The sequence below is a fragment of the Epinephelus moara genome, chromosome 16 (genome assembly GCF_006386435.1).
Source record: "Epinephelus moara isolate mb chromosome 16, YSFRI_EMoa_1.0, whole genome shotgun sequence".
NCBI lineage: Eukaryota > Metazoa > Chordata > Actinopteri > Perciformes > Serranidae > Epinephelus > Epinephelus moara.
The window spans coordinates 39,437,043-39,463,602 of record NC_065521.1 but is presented as its reverse complement, the minus strand read 5'-3'; the positions used below and the strand labels follow the sequence as shown (position 1 = coordinate 39,463,602).

The following is a 26,560-nucleotide window of genomic DNA, read 5'->3' as shown; positions in this document are numbered from 1 at the left end:
TGATGCTACTATGTGCCCTGGCTGTATCTAGGCTAACGGCTAACATGCTAACTATTATTTTTATGTCACTAGTCACTTGAAACAAATTTAGAACGATAGGAGACAGGTTGAAATAAACCGAAATTTCCCTTTAAGAAGGTTCAGGCATCTGATCAGGATGCCTCTTGGGCGCCTCCCGTTGGAGATGTTCCGGGCACGTCCCACTGGTAAGAGGCCCTGGGGCAGACCCAGAACACGCTGGAGGGATTACATATCTCATCTGGCCTGGGAACGCCTTGGGGTCCCCAAGGGGGAGCTGGAAAGCGTCGCTGGGGAAATGTTGCGGGGGTGCTGTGCTCAGCCTGCTGCCCCCGCGACCCAGCTTCAGATAAGCGTGTGAAAATGGATGGATGGATAAAACAATTCATATCAATCAAGAAGTGGCCGAGATGACGCATGGAAAAACAATTAGCAGACTGCAGTCTGTTAGATAAAAATAAGTTCAGTGTTGAGTATATGTACAACATGTTCACTCCCCAGGAGTTGACTCAGTTGTTCAGTGTGCTGGTGCTAAGTTGTCCCTGTTCTTACAGAGATCTAATGGAGTTGCTTTTGCTCCACGTCAGTGCAGGATCAAACCCGCACTCTCTGCCTGATAAAGATGGCAGAGAGGAGAAAGACTGAGACAGGATGTCTGCATGTGTGATGTTAGATCTGCGGAGGACACACAGAGAGCTCAGCGGTTTTCTGTTTATGCAGGGAAAGTAGACCTAGTTTGGTAATTTCACCACTAGAGAGTCCAGAGAATAAATTGATGATTTGAGAGCAGAGTGATTGCACTAAAATGCTTCGTTTGTATCTGCTGCACTTTACTGGGTCAGTGCTTTACATAAAGCTGCATACAGCAGGCCTTTAGATAGAAACACAGTGACTGCAGTGTTCACATCAGGATGATAACGTTATGCAGATTCATGTAGCTTTAAAACCTTTCCTTACAATGATTACAGTCTGGTAAATTTTCTATGCAGGTACCAACACGGTGGTAGCTGTGAGTTGATTTATAAAAACATAATATAAAGCTCAGAGGCTGTGGTCCGCAGCTTATCGCCTACACACACTCATAAGCATGTGAGGAATCCAACAGTGTGACTGTGTGTGGATTCCCAGAGTAAAAAGGATCCGTTAGGCATGATGTGCTGCCGCGGCTTCGTGACAGCCTCTCCCCCGTGGTGCGAGTGTAAATTCTACATCTAGCTTAAAGGATTACGTCGGACAAAAGTAATACTGTAAAGTCGATACTGCCTCCTCGGAGCAGTAATTCTGTTTTCCTCAAAGTAGGACGGTGATGACGGTTCCTGTGTAGCGTTAATAATCATATCTCGTCGATACATCTGCAGCAGATGCCTTTTTAAAGACGGTTTCAAACTTGACAAGATAAACACTCTAAATGTGTCCCTTCGTGTTTCCTGTTGGGTTGTTTGTTAATGCAGTAGCAGACAGGAAGTAAACACGGACCAAAACTGTTGTCCTGGCAACAGAATAGCAATGAAACAGTCTGTGCACTAACAGAAAAACAAAGTATATTAAAGCAATAAGTATAAAGCATGTACAGTGTGTGGTCACGTTGAATGACTCGAGGTTTCTCTTGTCCCAGGTGAGCCGGACTTACTGTTCAGGAACCTACCGGTCCGGACCCATGAGGCAGATCAGCTTGGTGGGAGCTGTGGACGAGGAAGTGGGAGACTATTTCCCAGAGTTCCTCGACATGCTGGAGGAGTCACCGTTTCTCAAGGTCAGAGGAAGATTTATTGTTATCATTTTTATACACTGATCAGGTGACGTGAGGTGAGCATAATAATAATCATGTTATTCACTTCACTTTCCAGTGCTTGTAATGTCGTGGCTGATGGGTGTCAATATTCTGATGGGTCATATTCAGGGAAAAAGTTTGTCCTCACACAGCAATTAAATAAAGCTGTGATTACTAGCTCACACCATGACAGTCACAGCAGGAACATGCATCCATAACCTGTGTCCATAACCTCCACTAGACCCCCTAAACCCTATAGGTTTCGGGAGCATACAGTGTGTTTTGCTTGCTATAATGTGTGTGTGTGAATGTTGGTGTGTGTGTCACCACACAGATGACATTACCGTGGGGAACCCTCTCCAGTCTGAAGCTGGACTGCCGCTCCCAGAGTGACGACGGGCCCATCATGTGGGTGCGGCCAGGAGAACAGATGGTGCCCACGGCTGACATGCCCAAGTCGCCTTTCAAAAGACGCAGGTACAACTACAGCTGCAAAGCCAATATATAAACACAGAGTTGTGTTTAGGTGTGCTTGTGCAGACTGAAAACCTGTCCTCTTGTCCTTTACATGTCTCCTTGCATGTTTTTATTTAGGTCCATGAATGAGGTAAAAAATCTACACTACCTGCCGAGGGCCAGTGAACCCAGAGAGGTTCTGTTCGAGGACCGGACGAAAGCCCACGCTGACCATGTAGGGCAGAGCTTTGACTGGCAGAGCACTGCTGCTGTCGGGGTGCTGAAGGCAGTGCACTTTGGAGAATGGTAGGTGAAAGGCTTTGATAAAAATGCTGTTAAATAATCAGTAATGTTTAGAATGACATAATGTTATCTGATGAGGAATTATTATTATTATTAATGATTATTTTGTGAAGAAATCGAACCTCAGTTTTGGTGTTCATTTCCGATCTAGAAACTGCTTTTCACTGACTGTTAAAACTTCTTTTACCAATATTGGATGATGCTGGTGTTTTACACTGGCTTCAGCTTAATTTTAGATGTATACACTTCAGTTGACCTCAATATTTAAAGCAATTTTTGGTACCTTTCTCCTCTAATTATCTATCGAGACACTAAATTTGTTTAATTATGTTTTATAACTTTATACTAAATGCTATCATTGACATTAACACTTCTATAATCTATAATTTAGGCCCCGATCACACATAAAGCATTTTGCAGGTTGCAAAATATGAGGCGCACTGCACTGCCTTTTCTTTGATTGAATGCCACTAGTAAAAAAAAAAAAAAAAAAAAAAAATGCTTGCTGTGCCTTTTTATTGTTGCCAGGCAACCAACCCATCACCTCCTTACCCTAACCTTCCCGTGTGATCAATCTACCTTCTTTTTTTTCTTCACAGTAACTAGTATCTAGTTCCTAAAATGTTGAGGCAGAGGGTACTTGCTGTAGCTCTGGTTGAGGGTGAGAGGCTGTCAGCAGATAAACAGAGATCTGTGTGGGTACATGAGACTCTAAAAAAAGAGGGTAGATCCCGGGGAGTACCTCCAGTTGGTCCAGGAGCTTCGCTTCCATGATGGCCGTTTCCAGGCATATTTTAGGATGACTCTGGGGCAGTTTGACAACCTGCTGTCTATCATCTTTAGGATGACTCTGGGGCAGTTTGACAACCTGCTGTCTATCATCAGGCGGTATAACTCTGGATATCCAGCAACCGCTACCACCAGTTTCTCCTCCATCTCCTCCACCAAATGTGAATTTGTTGTTGTGATCATCACAGAAGGTCCGCCTCTTAAATCATCTGATTGGACAATGGGGAAAAAAGAGATGACGTGGGGTGCTTTCCCACTCTGAGTAAAAGTTTTTTTCAACTCGAGGAGTTCAGTGTCTGAAAAAAACACCACGCTCCGAGAGTGCAGAAACGCGAGGCACCTCAACACAAAAACCGCAAGCAATCTCATTAAAAACAATGACAAAAAGCTGCCTCCAGCTGCTGAAACGCTTTCTGTGTGATCTGGGCTTTAATGATTCATGACATGCTCTGTTTGTCTATCTTATTATTTGATAAAGAATTTCCAGCAGGAAGGACAATTGACTTGTCTGTGTGCTTCATGCGTGTTTGTAATGTGTTCCAGGAATAACCGACCTCGGATAACCAAAGATGTGGTGTGTTTCGACGCTGGGGACTTCAGTGAAGTTGTCCAGAGGCTGCAGCTGGATCTGTATGAACCCCCAGTGTCTCAGGTTAGAATCCATGATCTGTTAGGACGTGTATCATATCAGATGTTTTTATTATACTACAGGTATACTGCTAAAACTTCAAACATAAAACCTTGTTTGTCTTCACGCAGTGTGTCCAGTGGGTAGACGATGCCAAACTCAACCAGCTGAGGAGGGAAGGCATCCGCTACGTGCGCGTCCAGCTCTGTGACGATGACATCTACTTCATCCCGAGGAACGTTATCCACCAGTTTAAGACGGTGTCGGCCGTCTGCAGCCTGGCCTGGCACATCCGCCTCAAGCAGTACCAACCAGAGGGGAAGGACAAGGAGGAGGAGCAGCGGCCCAGTGATCCCAGTCCCACCTCAGGGCGATTCTCTTTTTCCTCCCCCGCCAGACCCGACGCCACCATTACCCCCTGTGCACGACCACAGGGAGACAACATCCACGGTGGGGTGGCCAAGACAGAAGAACCAGAGTTCCAGAAGCCGGCGACACCGAACCAGGAGCCTCAGCCGGCCCCTCCGCAGCCCACCAAATCTGCTCACGTACCCCCGAGATACCAGGAACCCCACCTTTCTTTGGAAGCAGTCCACGCTGGATGTACACCTTCAAAAGAGCCCACCCTTCCAAAAGCTCTCGGCCACACGGCGGGCTTCCCTAAATGACCTTTCTTTCTTCCTACAGTCTCTCTCTCGCCCACTTCGGGAGGAGCATATGTGAAGGAATTGTAGACTCAAACTGACATTTATGTCAATCAGGAAGCCTTTAAATTATTCTTTTTTTAATCTTTAAATGTCGATAAAATGTTCCCATAGGATGTTTTTCAGCAAAGGGACTGAATGGGACTCTGTAACACTTTATTTGTTTGATAGCACCGAAACTGGAACTCTCTACTGTCTAATTCAGAAGGTGTGCATCATGTAAAGGAACTATTATTTTTAGACTGACAATATAAGTTGCCACATTTACTGTAAGAGACACTTTTTTGGTTTATGTTCAAGGCGCCGCTGTTTCTTTTGTTGACAGAAAGATTTCATGGAAGATGGCAGGCCGTGGCAGGCAGATGATTGTTCACGTACATAATATATGATTACTCTGGAAGCATGATACTGTCATAATTTTTTTATTCGTCTCAGTGACAGTGGCAGATAGACTAACCATACCCAGACATTGTCAGTGGTCTGTAAAGCTTGGCACATATTGGATGTCCTGAGGCCTGTACTACGAAGCCAGATCAACTTACCCAGGATATCTTCTCCTTATCTGGCTTGACTAACCCTAACATTGGCCGTCTGGATAACCGGTACTACAAAGCTGGTTATCAACTAGTTCAGTCAACTCTGGGTATTCCTATCCAGCCACGAGCACATTCATGTTAAGAAGGCAGGGGTGTTGATTATGAGCGACATCATTACCGAAAGTGTCTGGGACTGCGAGACAGTAAAATGTTAATGCCAAGAGATGAAAATGATTTTCTGTAATCTTATAATGGAAAATTTACAAACATTGAAAATACTAGCCAAAAATTAACCATTGGCCGAGACTCAAATTACACGTGGGTATATGTAACATTAGTTCAGAGTATTTTTTTATTGTTTAGTTGGATGATGATCTTCAGTGATCTGATTGGTCAGAGGTCGGGGTGATGACATAATTTGCTCCAGAGCAGGTTAGCTGTTCAGCACGAGTTACCACGGTAATTGATCCCGTAAAAAGAGAACCAGCTTCGTAGTACCGAAAACCCAGACCTCAAACCCAACCTTGCTAACTCCAAATCCTGCTTCGTAGTAAAGGCCTCAGGGTTGGTAAGAGACAGTAAAAATAGGAAGCTAAAAATGAATGTTTGGGTTTTTTTTATAAATATTTCTTTTAAATTCAAAAAGATGTCCTTTGGGTTGAAACTCAAAAGAGCTGTATACTACATTTAGAGCATTAACATAGCAGCAAACAGCTATGTGCTATGTAAAGATACAGTGGAGTGATGGCGTCCTGAGGAGAGGATGAACTCACACTCCTGTGTGTGTTGTAGTCCAAGCTCCTCTGTTCTTTGTTGAGGTAGACGGTCTGGCTGCACATAGTCTCGCTCACCAGACCTTTCTCAAGAAAAGAAAGGTCTGGCTGGGCCGACTCTCACTTTAAGATTGGAGACAAAAACGCCCTGGCTGCTTGTATTTCTTTCAACCAATCACAATTATTCTGGGCGGTGCCACAGCAATGGCGCGCTTGCAAAAATATTGCCGGGGGGGAAACAGGTTTTGGTGTAACACACCCACAAAAATATCGCCTACAGGACGCGAACCATGGCAGAAAAATGGCTACATCCCCGCAAGATCAAGCACCGCAAAAGTTAGTAAAGGTACGTGTTGAAAACGGTTGAAAACTGCTACACAACCGGAGGTGGTAGGGCGGGACTTCAGCGGGTGGCTCGTTCCGCCCAATGAGAGGCTGATCTATGCAGCGAACTTCCGCCCCCTCAGACTAGGCTGCACATACATGTAAGTGCATATGATTTCCTGTGTAGCTCAGTGCCTTCCCCCTGCGCTGTACTAAAATGGTGGTTACCGCCAATAACACAGTCCCAACCCACCCTCTGATTTCCCCCCAAGTTAACACCTTTATCTCTGTCAGCACTGTTGTTGTTGTTAGCGCTGTACACGCTGTTATGGTTCGTGTCCACATGGGGTAGTTTTTCCTCTCAGCGCTGGCATCTTTTTTTTGTTGTTCCTAATGAGTAGAGGGTGCATGCGGCCTCCTAGAGAGAAAGCACTGCGCCCAGCATCTTTTTCTCATAGTGCTCCACCTTTTTTTGTGTACGCACTGTGAATGCCTCTAGTTGAAGTTCATTGAACTTTCAGAAAGGTGTCAGTGACGTCACTTCCACTAGGCTGCTGTGTACTGTCACAACGAAGTCAGCAAAGCTCATTTTGGGAAGCATGTCAGCTTATAGACACTGGATGTTGATGGTGAGTGTTTTCCTTTTTATTACCGTTTGCTTTGTAAGCTTGTTGTTAACATTGGAATCAATGCTCTGTGTCACGTTAGCTACCTAGCTAACGTTTGTTTCAAGAAATTGTTGTCATAGAAACATACTGATGCGGATGATACCGCCGATTTTCTGCTGTAGAAAAAAAGCTATGTGGACACAGAACCTTAGCACTGTTAGCTGCTAGCAGGCAGCCAGAAGCTAATGGCACCAACACCGGCTAGTGGCTAGCAGCTATAGATGCTAACCGCGGCTAGTGGCTAGCAGCTAACGGTCGGCCAGTGGCTAGCAGCTAACGGTCGTTAACAGCAATAGGTGCTAACAGCGGCCAGTGGCTAGCAGCTAACAGTCGCTAGCAGCTATAGTTGCTAACAGCGGCCAGTGGCTAGCAGCTAAGAATGGCTAGCAGCTAACATCAGGGTTGTTTGGTTTTGATTGTGCCTTGCGTGGAAAGTGGACAAGTGCAAGCAGCAGTGATAAAGTGCTAAGTTAGGACAATTTCCCGACAGCTTCCAGCAGCCTCCAGTCTGTACAGGAAGTCACATAAACATTCATATCTGGTTATATCTAACATTCTGATTTATTAAAACGTTATTAGATCCATGTATCAGTTAGCTCACAGCCTCCAATCCTTTAAATCAGACAAATAAAACCAAAATCTCTCCAGTTCAGCAAAAATAAAAACTTTATAAAACTGCATAATGGTGAGACAACATTTAAACCAATCAGCTGTTAGGTCAGGTGAGAGCGAGGTGTTTTCCCCTAGTGCCTGGCACATAAAACAGCGGCTGCCTCGATCCTGTGAGAATATCGTCCACTTTTTCATGAAGTTAGACACAAATCTAACCAGCGTGCATTGTGTGGTGATCACCGATGATCGGTCCTGTACAGGCCTGACTCATACAGAACAAGCGTATTGCAAACAGGACGAACTACACTAACGACAGAAACAGTGCTGCTAGCTGCCCGCTCAGCCACCTCCATGTTGAGAGCCATGTGCAGACAACCTGAATCAGACTCTGAATCACAGCTCTGAATGTCATATACAGCTCCTTTTAAAATGATCTAATCAAACTACTGGCACTTAACACTTGTGTGTGTCAGCTTTATAAGTTGCAGTTTGCGCAGTTCTTTATTTAAAAAGCATTTGATACAGTGCCCCTTTTCTTACTGTTGATACTGTGTTTGATATTTTATTTATTTTCTTAGGATTGAGCTCAACATAAGAACACAGATTTATAACCAGTGATGATTATTTAAGATTATAATGTGATTAAAGGAGCGCCTCTGAATGACAAAACAACCGTGGCTATTGCACTTAGCAATAATTGTCTGAATCTTTTCTTCAGGTGTGGAGTTTGTCTTCAGAGTTTGGTATGTAAATATGTTTGTCGTCATTGCTGGGAATAAGTGGATACTGTCAGTGCACTTGGGTTATTTTTCACTTGACTTAAATTCACTTTTAGTTTTAGCGGGTGATGTCACGAGGGGGATGAAGGCACCGTTGTAGCGGGTTGCTGTGGTTGTATATGAGTGTAACTGTGTGTTATACAGCCAACGCCTGTTGTTTTTTCTTAGTCCTGGCAAAGTGAAATAATGAGGCCTCTTTCAAAAGTATCCACAACTGAAGTGTTCTGCACTGTGACAGATGTAAGTGAATTTCACGTTTGTTTCAGTCCTCAGATAACGTTGAACACAGATAGCAGAGATTCTGATCTGAGCGTTAGAGTTCATCTGAACCTCACAGGGGCCTTTGTTCTATAGTCTTCTATAAATGAAGTGATGATGTGATACTGCCTTTTCTCTTCCACTGACTACATCTTTGTGCCTTGTACTGTATACGGTCAGCCTCATTTAAAACTGTGAGGTTTATTTATTGATGATTAGGGGGGTAAAATGGGGACTGGCCAAGCAGCCATCTTGTTTTTGTTTTTCTATTTATAATGAATATTGCTCACATGATGCTTCTTGATTTCTACATCTGCATGTCACCTGAAAGAAACAGTTACATCATAGTGTCATATATATTAGATCTTATTCAGGAAGCAGAATGGTTTCATTTGTTTGAGTGATCTGGCTGTCATAGGTCTTGACTTAATAGCTCAATGTAGGAATAAGTTGACGGTCACATCAGCCTTTTTTGTCATATTTGTTGTGATGCTCTGTGTTCTAGCACCAATGATTGCTGTTGTTAATGTTTGTACTGAGACGTTTTTAATCATTTTTGTCGGTGATCATTTACACGCAGTAGAGGTCTGATACCAATATGATTACGTAGAGAGAAAAAAACCACAATGAGAATGCATAGACTTTCTATATTTTTTAATAAATAATTTTGTGTGCAACCAGTTTTAACACATTTTACCTGTACAGTTGCATCATATGCATATTACTCAGTATACATCACATTCACTGTACCTTGAGATATCCTGATAATCCTTTTAAAATATGATGCTTCTCAAATCATTTAAAAACTACAGATGGATCTGCGAATATGAATACGGCAGAGAAACTAAATTAAATGACGCGCACGGTACACTGAGTGATGCTTAGTTTGTTGTCTTTGTCAGGAGAAGCGATGTGCTGATGAAAAAGATTCATATTATACCCGTTTTCTTTTCATGCCAAAAACGCAAACTCTCACACACACGCGCAAATAACAAAATATATTCCTCATACACCAAGTTTGAAGGAATGCTCCACCCACAAAATGACCGTCTGTAAATCAATTACTTACCCCCCGTTATACGCTGAAGTCGTGAAGAAAACTTTATCTTGCATGTTTATGAGTGAGAATCCAAAAACAGATTCTTGATTAATTGGAGTAAACACTATATCAAAAGACCCATTTATAAACTCTCACACAACTCGTGCAGAAATATCCAAGTCTCATTTATCCAGTCACATGCTCAGTACTCAGGACATATGCTCAGCATTTTAGCTGAAACTACGGATGCACAATGATAATAATAATAATAACTTTATTTGTAGAGTCCTTTCGAGCTGGTGCAGAAAATACAAAACAAAAGCAATACTAATAAAATATCTGCATATACAAACACCTACACCAACATATACACTTGAACACATATATACCTGTAAGCATGCATACATACACGTGGCTGCATATACACATGCTCCCATACACACAATAAGTTAATCAACTGTCAGAAAAGGCCAAACTGTAAAAGTACGCTTTCAAACGAGATTTAAAGACGGGAACAGAGTCAGCTGATCTGACGCTCAGAGGGAGGTTGCTCCAAAGGTGAGGAACAAGAACTGACCTGGACTCTGGAACAGTTAGGAGACCCAGACTAGCAGACCTGAGGGATCTAATATTGGCTCATCATCTGTAACAGCCAATATTGGCTTCAAAATGAACTATCAGAATTGGCCAACATGCTGTTTCTTAATTGGCACAATGAATAAATATTACGTACATTGATAAGTTTCATGTCTCCACCTGCTGGTGGGCCATCACGATAAGAGATTGCATACATAATATGATGTTAGATCCACGACAGAAGAGACTTGATGATCCCTAAAATTAGGTAGGGGAAAATGAGTTGTTACATATTGATTATCAGATATCGGCAAAAAATCCAGTACCGTGCATCCCTAGCTGAAACCTTTGTAATTAAAACTGAACTGAAAAAGAAACGAAGCAATGCTCTCTTCAGCGGACAGAAACAGTAATTTTACCTCGCTGAACACTCGCTGGTCTATCGTTGCCTCAGTTGTTGGCTTGTTTGTTAATTAGGGTTATTTTGGATTCAACAAAATCACACAATAATACAAACTTCCAATTTGTCAATGGAGTCTGGTTTTGAAGGGAGCAGTTCCCCATCAAGTAGAGCTCCCTGTTCAGGAAGGACCAAGACCTGGATAAATGAGATTCAGATTATACTGCACGAGTTGTTTAAGAGTTTTTAAACAGGTGTTTTGATGTAGTTTTGCTGGTGTTAAACATGGTCCCCATTGACTTCAATTCATCAAGAATTTTCTCAGTTTTCGGATTCCTCCGTTCACTGTGAAGGCATGTATTCAGCATTACACAGGGTGAGTAATTGATAAACAAATGATCATTTTGTTAGGCAAAGTATTCCTTTAACAGCATTGCTTTGAGCATTAAAACAAGAAGTGTAAAACCTCTCACTGCAGACCGCCCACCTCTTAAAGCAAATTATCCTAGAGACTGAGTTTTTGATTAAACCTTCAAGTCATTGGTCCAAGTGGATGTTCACGCTGTTCAATGATGCACTGATCAATAACTACAATCAACCTGAGTTGATACACTAAACAAAGTGCATCAGAGCTGGTATCAAGAAACTTCCTGTTCCCTGCAGAGGGTGCTACTGAGCTGTGTGAGACGAGGAGATGCAGCCTTTGGTGCTTTTTAGGTTCACTGTATGTGATCTCCCACAGTACCTTCAGGGGATACTGGTAAAAAAATCTTCCAGCTGTCCAAGTCCTTGGGCGACACAATTCATTATGTTGATTCATCATTAGGTCCATTTTTCAAACCCAGGTCTCTGGATAACTCCTGGGGCCTTTCGGCTTTCCAAAACGGTTCCCAAATCCTGCAGAAGATGAAGATGGTGTCATAAAAGTGGTATGTGACATTGTACAATATGTGAATGTGGTATTGAAGTAGATGCAGGCCTACCAAATTTGAACATTGAAGATGAGGCACCGTATGGCGGAGGTGGTGCTCCAGTTTGAGTAGGAGGTGGTGGAGGGGCAGTTTTAGCTGTGAATATAGTTTTAAGACATGTTAGTGCCACTTTTATTATCAGGGCATTTATTGAGCCAAAATTTAAATCAGCATCACTTACGTTTTTGTTTGTGTCTAAAAAACTTTAGACTCTGGAGAAAGGAAACAAAAGTTTAGTTACAGTTACAAATTTTCCATTTAATTCTTAAAGCTGTAAGTTAGTAACATTATAAATAACAACAGTAATACTACTAATAATGACAATAACAATATTTGCTGAGACTGTCAGTAGTATGTGAGACAGATACCCAATGGTATTTGCTTGAATCCATCACGCCTGGATGAAAACAACCAATCAAAGCCGAAGAGGCTCTAACGCAGCTGTCATTGTAGTCACTGCTAGTGACCTGCTGCCAAACTGTCAAACCAGGAAGCACCGTTTAAATATGAAATTAAAATTCTGTCACTGTATTGCCTGTAGACCAAATCACAATGATGTTGCGCTAACCACAGTCACTTTGGTGTGAAAAACTGGCAACTGTTTTGAATTGCAAAGCTACGTGAAATCGGCAAACTTGTTTGTTTCGGTAGTCATTCTCAGCCGCAACTGTTGCTTTCAAAGATATATATAGTCAAACAGAGTGGTCTGACCTATCTGATGTTTCTGCTGTACTTATTTTATGTACTGCGTAGCTATGTTAGCTTCCTTTAAAACCAAATCTACCAGCACAGTGGCTAAGTTATGTACTGCTGTGGACGGGGGCTGCAGCAAAAATGTATTTTAGCCACCTAAAAAGTGTACGCTGTATTCTGGGCGGCACGGTGGTCCAGTGGTTAGCATTGTTGCCTCACAGTAAGACGGTTCCTGGTTTCAAACCAGGGTGCAGAGTTTGCATGTTCTCCCCTGTGTCAGAGTGGGTTTTCTCCAGGTACTCCAGCTTCCTCCCACAGTCCAAAGACATGCAGGTTAACTGGTGACTCTAAAATTGTCCGTAGGTGTGAATGTGAGTGTGAATGGTTGTCTGTCTCTATGTGTCAGCCCTGTGATAGTCTGATGACCTGTCCAGGGTGTACCCTGCCTCTCGCCCAATGTCAACTGAGATAGGCTCCAGCCCCCCCCCGTGACCCCCCAACAACATAAGTGGTTATGGACAATGAATGAATGAGCTGTATTTTGAATATTTTCACTGCTTTGTTGCACACAATAGCTGATGGAGGCAGCGTCAGACAGAGAACACTGTTTCATGAAGTGAAGTGACTATTTTTGTCAGTGGAGGCTGGTGGCTTTGAGATAAAGGCTTCAGTTCCCTGTCTGAAAAGGGCTGTCGGACAGCAAGGTAAAGAAGTGAAAATATACAATGTCTTCGTAAACTGATATTGTTTCTTTTAGGTGGCTAAAAACTAACTAACTGAGAGCATTTCTTCAACGCTTTTTGATTTTAGTACCTGACGCGTTGGTTTTCTACCTGGAAGTTAATGTAAATAAACATTGTGATTCGCTCTACTTCTCCCCCCAAATGGTTTCAGAAACATATTTCAGTGTACTGTTTGTGTTTGTGTATTTTAGAGTAGCATTGGAAACAGGCACGCCCAAACAAAGCACTGCCCACCAGCCGGAGCAAACATTTTCAACTTAAAGCTAAACAGAACACTAAAATATGTTTCTTAAAACATTTGAGGCAAGAAACGGGCAATGCAGTTACAAAATCTTGATTCATATTTGATCAGCGCTGCTTAGTTTGCCGTGGCTCTGACTGTTTTTTTTCCAACAGCTATTGTGGATTCTTGCAAATACCATTGGGAGCACTATGAGGAGGCAGAGGAAGATGAGCATCTGCCTCATGTACTGCTGTCAGAATATAATTACAGCTTCAACAAATATGTCAAAACTTTTTTTATAAATGTTATTAACTGTAGCTGTAAACTAGTTGTGTATATCTCTTGTGTTACCCTTGCTCGAGACATGCCCTTCTCGCTGCTTTTGTCTGCTTTGTTTCCTGATGTCACAGTGTTCAGAGGAGGCCTGTGGTTCACATCATGCTGCTCCGCTTGTGCTGATGAACAAAAACAGATAACAAAATGTAATTATGTGCCGCATTTGAAAACACTCTTATGTCGACCCCAGTGCGCTCGTTACATAAGGCAGCGTGAGAAACCTGTATTACCTTTATTATCGAGTCTTAAATGGAACCACAGCAGCATTAGGTGTGTGATGTGTGTGGCTTAACACTTTTCATACAACAGGGTCTTGTATGTGCTGATTTGATAACCAGGAAATATGTTTCTATTAATAACCAGTACGTGTGAAAGAGGCTATCATGTTGTGTGCAGCCCCTCTAGTGTCTGAATCAACTAACCACTTCCTGCTCCAGCCACGACCACAGGATGTGGAGCGACCTGCCAAACTGCACTGAGGGGCTCTGCAGAGACACAGTAATAATCAACCACTCATATCAGCACAATTATTTAGATTAATCATAAATAAAACATCAGCAGATCTGACATTTTACCAGTCAACATCTCATCTTTTGTTTTAAAGGATGCCTCCCAGTGGTGAAGATAGGTACTTCTAAATACTAACTTCAACATGCATGCTGTTGTATGAACTCAACAAAGAACACAATTCAACATTGTGACAAACAGGTGGATTATTGTCAGTGAAAAAAATAAGATGATACATAAAAGGGACAGTTCATTCCAAAATCAAAAATAAATATTTTACCTTGATTGTTTTGGTGTGAGTTTTTAGTATAATATGTCATAAAAAATTAAATTTAAAAAAAGTAAAAATATAGTATGTCAAAAACAATATGACAAAAAACTCATGGTATAATATCTCAAAAAAATTAATGAAAAAGTCAGTTTGTCAACAAAATGTCATAAAAAAAGTAACAGTATAATATGTCAGAAAAATGTAATTAAAAAAGTCATACAACAGTAATTCATGAAAAATTGTAATAAATAGTATGTCATTAAAATGGCACAAAAAGTCATAGTATAGCATATCATAAAAATGTAGCCTAATTAATGAAGTCATAGTGTAGTATATCACAAAATGTCATAAAAAAATGTCATAGTACGTCAATACAAAAAATGCTAAAAAGAAAACACAGTATATGTTAAAAAAACTCAGAAAAACTGTCAAAGTATAGTATGTAATAAAAAGTGTGTAATAAAAAATCATAGTAAAGTGTGTCATGAAAAAGTCACAAAAAATAATAGTACTGCATGTCATAAAAATGTAGCCTATAAATAGTCATAGTGTAGTATGTCACAAAATGTCATAAAAATGTCACAGTATGTCAATACAAAAAATGCTAAAAAAAAAAAATCACAGTATAATATGTTAAAAAAGTCATAAAAATGTCATAGTATAGTATGTCATAAAAAAAGAATTGAAAAAAGTCTGTATAATATGTAAAAAAAAAAAAAAAAAAAAATCATTAAAAAAAGTATAGTATGTCAAAAAATGTCATAAAAAAGTCAGAGTATAATATGTAATATAAAGTGTAATAAAAAATCATGGAAAAGTGTGTCATGAAAAATGTGACAAAAAAGTAATAGTACAAACAAAAAAAACTCACAGTTCAATATGTCANAATCATTAAAAAAAGTATAGTATGTCAAAAAATGTCATAAAAAAGTCAGAGTATAATATGTAATATAAAGTGTAATAAAAAATCATGGAAAAGTGTGTCATGAAAAATGTGACAAAAAAGTAATAGTACAAACAAAAAAAACTCACAGTTCAATATGTCAATATAAAGATAATTAAAAAAGCCAGTGTAGTATGTCAAAAAAATGTGACAAAAAAGTCACATTACTGCATGTCATAAAAATGTAGCTTAATAAATAAAGTCATAGTGTAGTATGTCATAAAATGTCATGAAAAATGTCATAGTATATCAATACTGAAAATGCTATTAAAAAATCACTGTATAATATGTTAAAAAAGTCATAAAATGTCATAGTATAGTATGTCATAAAAAGAGTTGAAAAAAGTCTTTGTATAATATGTCAAAAAAGTAACAAAAAAAATCGTTTAAAAAAAAGTCAGTGTCGTATGTCAAAAAAATGTGACAAAAAGTCACAGTACTGCATGTCATAAAAATGTAGCCTAATAAATAATGTCACAAAAATGTAATGAAAAATATTAGTCATAGTATAATATGTTATTAATAAACAGATCTGAGGAAAAGACCAAAACTAACAATGAATCTATCAGTTATTATCTGTGTAGCCAAACCTGACAGAACTTATTTCTCTGTGCCATAGACCTCCACTGTTTTCTAAACATTATTAAAACACATGATTTAGCCTCATGACTGTTCTGACATTTTCCAATATTATGATAAACATGAGCACTCTACTTTAAACTGAGCTGAGCCAGCACACACTTATCTGCACCAGAATCTCACAGCCATATTGACTCCTGTTTGAGACATTTGATAAAAACTACAGCGCCCAGCTGTTACAGTGATTTATTGAGCCCTTTTTTAAACATGAAAACTCGTATTCATGACTTCAGTTGGAATGAATGTGTCCGGTCTAAGTGCTTCAGACAGGCTGGCGAAGTTGGAAAGTACTAAGAGATGAACTAGCAAAACTACTACTGTTGGTTTTGGTCTCTTCATGGTTGGAGATACTGTATATGGCTTATAAGAGAAACATAGAACATTGCCAGCTTCCTCCTTTAACTGTCAGCTCTGAATAAAAGCAGAAGAGAAAGGAATGACTCTTCAGATAAAATCGCTTACCTTGTTTGGAACTTTTAGCTCGAACACTCTGGGGGGGAACATTCAAAAGAAAACAGCGTTAAAGCCTTAACACATGGAAACTTGTCAGGGTAATCAGCGAATGGAAAAGTGATGAATAGAGTATAGGAAAGTGAGTTGGCGAGTCTTTTGTGCGTGTAACCAGCCTAGTTGTTAGATTAAAATGTACGTTTCTGCAAACCAAACGTTACATGTGGACTTTTCATGTGCGTCATATCAGTGTTTTTAAAGTGATGTCATTTCTAAGTAATCATTGGTAGATGAAGGGGACCAGTGTTCAAGACTAACAAACAACAAAAACAGTAGTGTTTTAACAAGTCATTGCTGTGTGTCCAACAGCTTTTAGACAAACATTGGTGCTTTATAGCATCATAGTGACACACAAAGTCTTTCCCTGAGACATTGCTGCTTTTCCCACTAGGTTTGTGCTTCCAAACCCAGGTATTTTAAACCAAATCATGATCTTTTCCAAACCATAACCAAGTATTTTTTGTGCCCAAACCTAATGAAAGCATTGTTGAAAAAAGGTCTCAATAGCCCCGTTTCCACCGAGCAGTACAGTTCAGTTCAGTTCAGTTCACTGTAGTCTGATTGGTCAGTAGAGGACGGTCACTCTGCTCAGGGCTGAGATGTGGCTGGTTTTGAGCCTCATGTAACCACTGTTCGTACTGTTCGTGCCTCTCACAGCAGCTGTAGACTGAGAAAAAAATAATTTATTTCACTGGGCCGACTGCCGTCAACTTTTAAGGTGGAACGTTAACTTGTAATGCTGCTCAATGCATGAGTTGATGACGTGAATCCATCAACACACCTTAAATGTCACTGGGACAACTTTGACTGTTTCGGCCGAGTTATGTGAACTGCATATATTCTAATCCTACCTCAGAGTAAAAAAAAAAGCGTCACGGAGCGTTGTTCCTGTGGGCCCCTGAGCTTGCCTGAGAAGGACTAAATGCACAAACTGGCTATTTTTAAACATCCCATGGAGAGAGACTCTCACTGTAGCCTGTTTTATTTTGTTCTAAAAATGTCGACATGCAGCCTCGTTCTGTGGACGATAAATGAGGCGCAGACTGACAAAGGAGGAAATACAGTGAGTGCTGGACGGAGCAGTGAGTGACAACAACTCCGGCCACATTTAAGAGGACTGTTTGCAGTGGAAACACTAGGGTCTGGGTACCATGTCTGAAGGGTTACTATCGAAAGTGTTCGGTGGAAATGGGGCGAATGTATCTGCTACAACGTGCAAATGTAACATACTGTCTGGAGAAACGTATAATTCCAACATTTATTTCCTGGTGATGGGGTGAGCAGTAACACACTATATATGTGACTTCTTTGACTGTCATTACCTTGCTCCTGCTCATAACAACATCGAGGAATCTCTTGGGCTGAACGGTGCCGTCCCACTCAGATGACAACCCCACCCTCGGGGAGGGCCGTGTTGTTTCTAAGGGTGGCGGCGGGCAGAGGGTGGTTTTCTCGTGCACTGTTGTAAAACAGCAGTCGGAACAAAACATCACGTCACTTAGACAACAAACCCTGCAGCCTGAGCTGAACTGTGTGTCTCTGTTGTAAGGAGGCGGCACTATACTCACTGTCATCTGTGGTAAGGATGAAGGACTCGGGGGTTCTGTCAGGAAGTGGAGGAGTCAGGCTCTCCTCAGCTGCACAACCAGAGATAATCAACCTCTAATTTCTTATTGAATGACAAGGAATGCACTTACCGATTTCGTGTGTGGGTGTGTGTGTGTGTTATGGTTAAACACATTTGTGTAACTTCTCTGTAAGTGACAGAAATGTGTGGGTTTTAAGATCTTAATTCCATCAGTCAGTCTTGTGATCTTACTTTGAGGCAGCAGTGGAGGAGTCATTGGGTCCAGAGGTGGACAGTAAGGGTGGAGGTTTGAGGTTGTGTTTGATGCCAGATCAGGGTGTGGTGCTGCTACTGGAGATATCACAAGAACATTTTATTGCGATTAACTCACACATGTATTAATTTCATAACAACTGGCAGATGCTGAGTTTCTCTTAACAGTTTTTAAAAAGGCACATAACCTGTAAATTTGAATTTATATTTATGTATATCAACTGTCAGCTGGCTGAATTATTAGCCAGTGCATACAGCCTTGTGCATTATGTTATTATAGATATCTTACCTGTGAAGTTCATTTTTGCTTTCAGGCTCTGCAACGAAACGAAAGTATGTTGCTGTTACATAACTGATGCGTTGAATGCTCTCACTGTCTGATAACAGTAATTTTATACAGATTAATTTCAGAAACCGATCAGTCTGAGTTTAAATTCCAGGATACATAAAGGTCCAGTGTGTAGGATTCAGGGGGATATTCAATTTAATTCAGTTGAACTTTATTTATCCCGGGGGAAATTCTTGTGCCAGAGAATGTTTCAAATTACAGTAACCACAATTTAAAGTTCACAACCAGAACAAACGGAGGGTTCCCTGGGTCAGGGTCACTCACTGGGCCCAGTTTTAGAAACAATATTATGGCAAAATATACAAGACAAGAGGTGTTTTCAAGGAGCAAAAGCAAAACCAGTGCCCAATCGAGTAAGAATAGGAGTTAGATATAATGGCAGAATTGGAATATAACATACTAGGTGTGTTTCTTTAGTGTATATTTACCTGAAAATAATAATCATTGTGTTTTTGTTACCTTAGAATGAGCCGTTTATATCTACATAGGAAGCGGGTCCCAGGACCCCAAGAAGTGTGCCAGGCTTTGAAGCTAATTTTCGTAGTGGCTAAACAATGTAATTACACCTCTCGAGTTTGTCACGTGATGCCTTTGGGCACAAAAAGACTTTTCCCATTGACTTATTTGGAAAAAGACATCTGTGAATCAGTGGATACATTTCTGTGAGCGTCACAAACCTGCAAAATGACTCAGTATCAGGATTTCATCCATTTGTTGTAATGACATTTGGAAAATCTAGAAGAGCAAGATTAAATGTCCATTCAAGTAAGTGGAGTGCCAAACCAAAAGTTGCCGGCTCAGCTGGTGAAAGTTCACTTGCTCTATCGGCCCAATGATTTGGAAGCAGCGTCGATCAAATGAGTAATTTCATGCCACAGACTGAAACACTGGAATGAACAAGGCCCCGCTTCCAAAGCTGTATCCAGGGCTCTTGATACATTCATGGTGGGGCCTCGTCCACAAAGTCTGCCATGTTTCTACAGTAGCCCAGAGTGGACAAACCAAACACTGGCTCCAGAAAGGACCATTTGCGTTTTAGCGTCGACCACTGTAGTTAGAGGCCCCTCTGTGACCAGCAGCATCGATAAAACAGATTTCTCACCATGGAACTGCTTTATTTAGTGTTTTTACTGGTTTAAAGCCCCGAGTGAGTTTGTTTTGTAGTGTAGGAGACCTCTGCGGATACTCTCGGTAAAAACCTCCTGACCATCTTAAGTTGTCAGAGTAAAGGTGAGCACACATCTGTCAAGCCAAACAGTGTAAATCACCTGGTCCTCTGCGGATAACTCAGCTCCCGCTAAAAACGTCCTGAGCAATGAACTTCCTCACAGCTTAATGCCACCAGATCCCCCTAAATTTTACACACTGTTCATTTAATGAGGTTTAAACCTCCTTTAAAAGTTAACACTTAACTTTTATGGTCTTGGTGACACATGTGCATTATCCACATTCTCACTTGACCAGAGGTGTCAAACAGATGCTGATGTCATTATGTGCTCAAATAATATAAATATACTCATTCATCATTCAATTGTATCTTTCCGGCCTTTGCAGCAGTGACTTAGAGGAAGTCACACCTCAGCCAGCGCAGAGACTTCGTCCTCACCTTGCTCCTCGCCCAAGGAGTCGCCTCACTCTGAGATGCGGCGGCAGCTGACTTTGAGTCACCAAACCACTCTGAGGACATTCCTATTCTGTTCAGGTTCACTGCCAGCTTGACCTCTGACATCTGCTCCACAGGAGCTGAAAGGTAAACAACAACAATAATCAATTTCATTGTTACAATTTTTTTCACAAATATTCACTTTTTTGATTATTATTGAAATTATTGCGATTTCTTATGAAGTCACCTTCATCAACGGCCAACTCATAGGACTCTGGGGTCCTCTCTGGAAGTGGGGGGACAGGTGAGGGGGGGTTACCTGGTGATATGGAAAAAAACATCATCAGTCAGTCAGTGTTGCCGATTTTTTAACATCAAAGAGTCACTTTTACTTTAACAAAATAATTGCAGACATGAAAGGAGCTCTGTGTGGAATTCAGAGCGCATATGTTGTCCGCATTCCCAACATAGGAGTGACAGGTGGCTAGCAGCAAATGGAGCTTAGTCCATAAACAGTGCTAAACGACAGCAACAGTGCTGACAGAGCTAATGGTGTTAACCAAGGAGGAACCAGAGAGTGGACGTTACACTTCTGAGACAACAGTGCTAGCGGCGGTGATGAGCTAGCTAGTGGGATACACACATTCACTTAGGGTGCATTCAGACCTAGAGTTGTCTTGCTTTGGTCTGAATCAGGGACTAAATTTGTTACAAAGTTGTATAATTGCCTAGAGTTGGTTCAGCAGCATTTACAAGTGGACCAGATTAAATGCCTTGTGTGAGAAAGCTGCTCTTGATTGGTCAGAATTTCCATGTGGGAAAAATCCAGGAAGTAAAGCAAACGTTGAAGAAGAGTACACTTGCAAGATAAATGTGACACTTTCTAATGTCACAATGGAGGGACAAGTACGCAGGTTGATTTTAGCGCTGCTTATCGTGGACTATATTGCTGTCATTGTTCATTTTAGTCAAACCATACAGTTTGAAAACGAGGCGCGGCTCCAACTAGAAAACAATGTTTTGATGCATTGGATGTGCTGAATGTGCATATTAAGGCAGTACAGGAGGAGGTGCACATTAATAATCCTCCAGGACTGTAACATGCTCATGTTTAACCCAAACAATGTGTCATGTGACTGCAGTCTCACCACAAATGAATGTTTGTGTGATTGCTGTGTTCACACCTGCCCAAATGAACCGCACACATATTTTTACTCTGAATGTTGCATACAGAACCTTTAAGTGTGGCACTGAAAGAAAAGCATATTTGAGTACACTCTAAAAGATATTTAAGAGTTTTAGATATTCTCCACTCACTGTACTTCTCACCTCCCAGCTCCCTGACAGCCTCAGCAGCAGCATTGGGTGGAATGATAACCATTAACCTTTCACAGGGTTCTGAGGGCTCTGACAAACACAAGCATAACATGTTAGGTCCAGGATATATGAGCACACAGCAAGATTATTATATCAGGAAACCCATACGCACTTGCTTCAGTGTAAACAATAAAATTGCATGATCAGAAGCCGTGAAATATGTGTTTATACATTAAACCTAAAGAAGGAGGAATATGCTCAGAGTAGGCATCATAGCATAACAGGTTACTTATTTAGTCATCTTGAGAAAATGAGCTGTGTTATTTTTTGATAATAGGTTGTTTTATTTTGTTGTCTCAAAAAAATGAGAAAAATTACAAACTTATTGGGCTACTTATAAGCTGAAAACGCCTCAGCAAGGAGTACCTGTTATTTTTATTATTGACTGAGGTACCACTTCCTTACCATCACCATCTGATGCAATCAATAATATCATTAACAGGTACTCCTCAATTTGACAGTTTCAACTTAAATCAGCTGCTACAGTTGTCAAGACACCATCTCTAAGAACAAACAAAAGTAGCCTAATAAGAGGAAATTACTTTTTGTTAATCATCTTCCTATCTCGAGAAAACAACGCTTGTGTTTTTGTGTGTTTAGAAAATGAAATAAAATAATAAAAGGGAATAAACTCATTATCTTGAGAAAACGAAATAGAGCAACCTTTTTGAAGACAACAGCAGATGAAGTGCTCATGTGGGTTGCAGTATGTAAGTTGCAGTATGCATGCTTGGGTTTTTTTAGTAGCAAATTAATTAAGTCATTATCTTGAGATAACATAAATCAATAAAATTATAAATCAATTTTAAAACTATACCAAAAAAGAGATTTTTGGCTGACGTATAGATGAGGAAAGGTTGTGTTACAGGAGTGCATATTTAATTTGTAACACTGGGTGGTGCTTGGACCGTAAATAAACTGGGTTTATTACTTATTGATTTAATTAGGTGGTAAATAGACTGGGGATAGTTGTTAATTATTTGTAAATAAAATTGGGAATTTGTTGAAATAATATGTGGTAAAAGAAGAAGTGTAAGAAAGGGGAGGGGCATATAAGTTTTACTTCGACCTACTCCTTTTCGGACACTTATCGTTGTCTTGTTTGTTTTTTATTATGTTTTTGTTTTTGTTTTGTTTTTTAATTTTTGGTTCAAAATAAAGTCGTTCATTCATTCATAAAGCTTGTTTTCACCAGATAACAAAATAAAACAACCTTTTGCTTTCTTACTCCGAGATAACTAAGCTCTTTTTTTTGAGATAACAAACTAATAATAATAATAATAATTGGAAGCACAGCCATTACTGGTGTCTGTATCATACAAACTAATGGCTTATGTTCCAGTTTATCGAAGAGAACACCAACCTTCATCCACAGCGATTACGTAGGATTCAGGAGTTCGTTGAGGTAGGGGAGGAGGTTCTTCTTCATCTTTATCATTTCCACCAGTACCTGCAAAATGCACATTAGTTAATCTGAAGGTTAAATTCCACTACCCTGTTGTCTCTGTGCTCTGGACTAACACGTGCACTTGCATGACCGTATTTACCTGAGGCAGCAGAGTCAAGCTCCATAGTCTGGTCATTCAGACACAGTGTGGGTGTGCTGAAGATGGGGCTAACTGCCCACTGTTTGGCTTCTTCACTGGAGTCCACTGGAGCCTCCTCAGATGAAGGGGAGCTCATTGGAGTGTCAAAGTACGGGTCTTCCACCATCAGACAGATGGCTGCCGCCTTGGCTGATGAAGCTGGAGGGTTCACTGTTGGTACATCATTTCTCCTCTCCTCCACTGCGGAGGCTCTCTGGCTGGTATGCAGCTGTGTGGGTGAGGTCCTGGGTCCCTCCTGCAGGTGCTGGGTGGTGGCCAGAGCCTCAGGAAGGGACTGGAGTAGGTATCGTTGTTGTTGGTCCCTCTGCGTGTCCTTGGCTCTCAAGTCAATGAGATTATCTGAAGCGGAAGGCAAGGGAGTGTGGTACTGTTTTAAAGCCTCCCTCTCCTCATCAAGCAGGCTCTGGAGTTGTGGCAGCAGATCCATGTCCTCACTCAGGTCAGAGAGCTCGCTTTCAGTGTCAGGTGTGATAGCGGGCGGGACCGTGGTCACCTGGACAGTTTGACAGGTTAGCGTGAGTCACAACAGGTTTAATAAATGAGGAAAATTTACATCTACAACCCGTCTGTCCCATTCTTGTGAACGAGATATCTCAAGAAGGCCTTGAAGGAATTTCTTCAAATTTGGCACAAACGTCCACTTGGACTTAACAATGAACTCATTAGGTTTTAAGTGGTCATGGGTCAAAGGTCAAGGTCACTGTGATCTTATCTAGCTCATTCTTGTGAACTTGATAATTCAAGAACACCTTGAAGATTTTTTTTTTCAAATTTGGCCCAAATGTTCACTTGGACTCAGTAATGTCCTGATCAGATTCTGGTGGTTGAAGGCCAAAGGTCAAAGTCTGTGTGACCTCACAAAATATGCTTTTAGCCATAACTTTTTAATTAATACACTATTTATGACAAAATTTGACACAAATATCTAATAGGATAAAATAAGGAAGTGATGACATTTTAAATCCAAAAGTAATGTCGTAATCTGCATATGGTCAGACACTGGATTGATGTGTGTGAAGCATCCATGTTTTCAGATGCATGGATGTAAACGAAATGAGTTGTTACACCTCGGCATATCGGATATGTGTATATAATGGCCGAGCCTTGTGAAAATGCCCCTTTCATACCTAGTCATGATACTACCATGACGGCATTGTGGTACAGTGGTTAGCATTGTCATCTCACAGCAAGATGGTTCCTGTTTCTAACCGAGGTCGGGGTTTGAACTCTTCTGTGCAGAGTTTGCATGTTCTCCCTGTGTCAGCGTGGGTTTCCTCCAGGTACTCCAGCTTCCTCCCACAGTCCAAAGACATTCAGGTTAGTTAGTGACTCTAAATTGTCCATAGGTGTGAATGTGAGCGTGACTGGTTGTCTGTCTCTATGTGTCAGCCCTGTGATAGTCTGGTGACCTGTCCAGGGTGTACCCCGCCTCTCGCCCAATGTCAGCTGGGATAGGCTCCACCCCCCGCGACCCGCAACAGGAGAAGCGGTTATGGGAAATGAATGGATGAATGAATACTGTCACCTGTTTCCAGTTAACCTGTTTACCCTTCGAATGTTCCAAACTGGTGTTTCTCGACCATTCTACAACTTTCTCAGTCTTTTGTTTCCCCGATCCCAAATTTTTTGAAACTAGTTACAGGCATCAAATTTCCAAGAAGTGGTTATTCAAAAGAAACAACAACAAAGTCACCAGTTTGAACATTAAATATCTTTTTCTTTGGATTACATTCACCTGGATATAAGTTGAAAAGGATTTGCAATCATCACATTCTGTATTTATTCATGTTTTATACAGCATCCCTACTTTTTTGGAATCAGGGTTGTAAATGCATTAATGCTTGACATGTATGAATTTTGCCAAACATTTAGTGTCACTGTGTGTGTAATATTATACAGTTTGCGAATTCAAAGGCCCTTGCAGGTTGATAAAATACAGCTTGATAAGTGTCTAGCTTTGGGTAAAGCAGTCGCCTTATTAACACCTTCATCTGTCTGCAAATATGATAATTTTCCACTCAGGTCATGTGATTGTGTTCTATATCGGTGACAGTGAAACCACAGCCTGCCACAGATGTTGTTTCTGCTTTGCTGATCGAGATGGTTGTGCGTGATAGTTACTGCTGGTGGAGCAACATATTACACATTTCCATTCTTTATATGGCTCATTCACAAAGGAGTCTTCCTGGTTGCTCACCTCATTTCTGCAGGCCTGTGCATCCATGGTCTCCAGATATCTCTCAAACAGTAACTTGATGGTTCGGTACACCAGATCATATTGCTCCTGAGGTGAAACAACAAAAACCTGCTCTGTTAGGTGACGTTACCCTGGGGGCATGACGCACGAAACACACTTCATCACAAGATCTTTGATAGGAGGGAGCGACTGACATTAAGAACTCTCTGAAATGTGGTTCTGCTTGTTGGAAGATTTGTTACATGTGATGCTTCGTTAAAAAATGACAGCAGCTTACCTTGGTTTGAACCACCGAGGGCCTCTGGGTTCTCATGTTTTGAACTAAGTCATAGATACTGAAATCCAGAGTGATCATCTAAAAACAGGCAAGAAAACAGTTCAGCTTGAATCTTTACAGTTGAATTAATCTGACTTTAGGCAGATAATGTGCAGAGAGCATAGAGGCGGGAATATCTCACCTGTTTCTTCAGGAGGATCCAGGTATAATCGATGACACACAAGGCTCCTGTTCGACCGCAGCCAGCGCTACAACCACAGAAACAACAAGACACATTTAACCACTCAGCTTATCCCCAGCAAGAGGGACATCTCAATGTGACTACCCAAATTATTATTAGTCGTAGACGAGTTTAAAAAGGTATTTGCAAACAACAAATTTTTAAGCACACTGTCATGAATATCTTGATTTTCTGAAACTTGTTGTCGTGCATGGTCTTAACTGCGCCCATCCAGCACTAAGCAGGTTTAAAGGAATACTTCACTCACAAAATGGCCTTTTGTAAATCAGTTAGTCGTGTTATCTTGAATTAGTGAGGAAAATGATGGGTGCGTTGTGAATCGCCTACTGCAGCTGCCCTTAAAAGGTATGCACTGTTGCATGTAGTATGCAGGCAAGCGGGAATACTACTTCCTCATTATGTTATGCTATGACCCTCTTACTCATACATGCGTTACCATTGAGATAAAACAAATTGTCATTCATAAGCTGGCCAGAGGTCAACCCAGACAGCTTTGATGTTGTTATTTTACAATAAATTATAACTGCATACATTGTAGGCTAAACATTTCTCTGTCATCGTTATATAATGCTTCTGTCCTTTTGTTATTGGTTATATTT

The 26,560-nt window shown here is 40.9% G+C and overlaps 2 protein-coding genes across 4 annotated transcripts in view; one reads left to right on the top strand and one right to left on the bottom strand.

The window, feature by feature from the left end:
- Positions 1-5,075, top strand: part of LOC126402807 (lysine-specific demethylase 9) — a 9,229-nt gene extending 4,154 nt beyond the window's left edge. The window contains exons 3-7 of the mRNA XM_050065083.1: positions 1,634-1,771; positions 2,124-2,266; positions 2,384-2,551; positions 3,881-3,989; positions 4,097-5,075. Of these exons, the coding sequence (XP_049921040.1) occupies positions 1,634-1,771; positions 2,124-2,266; positions 2,384-2,551; positions 3,881-3,989; positions 4,097-4,633 (1,095 nt within the window). The 3' untranslated portion in view covers positions 4,634-5,075. The remainder of the gene's footprint in view (positions 1-1,633; positions 1,772-2,123; positions 2,267-2,383; positions 2,552-3,880; positions 3,990-4,096) is intronic.
- A 4,183-nt stretch (positions 5,076-9,258) lies between these two features.
- Positions 9,259-26,560, bottom strand: part of ptpn22 (protein tyrosine phosphatase non-receptor type 22) — a 30,893-nt gene continuing 13,591 nt past the window's right edge. The window contains exons 9-26 of one of the 3 annotated variants that reach the window (XM_050065068.1): positions 25,902-25,968; positions 25,721-25,798; positions 25,444-25,530; positions 23,187-23,739; positions 23,003-23,089; positions 21,580-21,669; positions 20,510-20,581; positions 20,266-20,402; positions 18,600-18,627; positions 18,290-18,388; positions 18,039-18,107; positions 17,793-17,929; positions 16,423-16,450; positions 14,023-14,085; positions 13,616-13,719; positions 11,787-11,817; positions 11,618-11,701; positions 9,259-11,531 (exon numbers count right to left, since the gene is read on the bottom strand). In XM_050065068.1, coding sequence (XP_049921025.1) covers positions 11,470-11,531; positions 11,618-11,701; positions 11,787-11,817; positions 13,616-13,719; positions 14,023-14,085; positions 16,423-16,450; positions 17,793-17,929; positions 18,039-18,107; positions 18,290-18,388; positions 18,600-18,627; positions 20,266-20,402; positions 20,510-20,581; positions 21,580-21,669; positions 23,003-23,089; positions 23,187-23,739; positions 25,444-25,530; positions 25,721-25,798; positions 25,902-25,968 — 1,876 coding nt within the window. In that variant the 3' untranslated portion in view covers positions 9,259-11,469. The remainder of the gene's footprint in view (positions 11,532-11,617; positions 11,702-11,786; positions 11,818-13,615; positions 13,720-14,022; positions 14,086-16,422; positions 16,451-17,792; positions 17,930-18,038; positions 18,108-18,289; positions 18,389-18,599; positions 18,628-20,265; positions 20,403-20,509; positions 20,582-21,579; positions 21,670-23,002; positions 23,090-23,186; positions 23,740-25,443; positions 25,531-25,720; positions 25,799-25,901; positions 25,969-26,560) is intronic. The other 2 variants (XM_050065069.1, XM_050065070.1) reach the window with 2 other exon arrangements.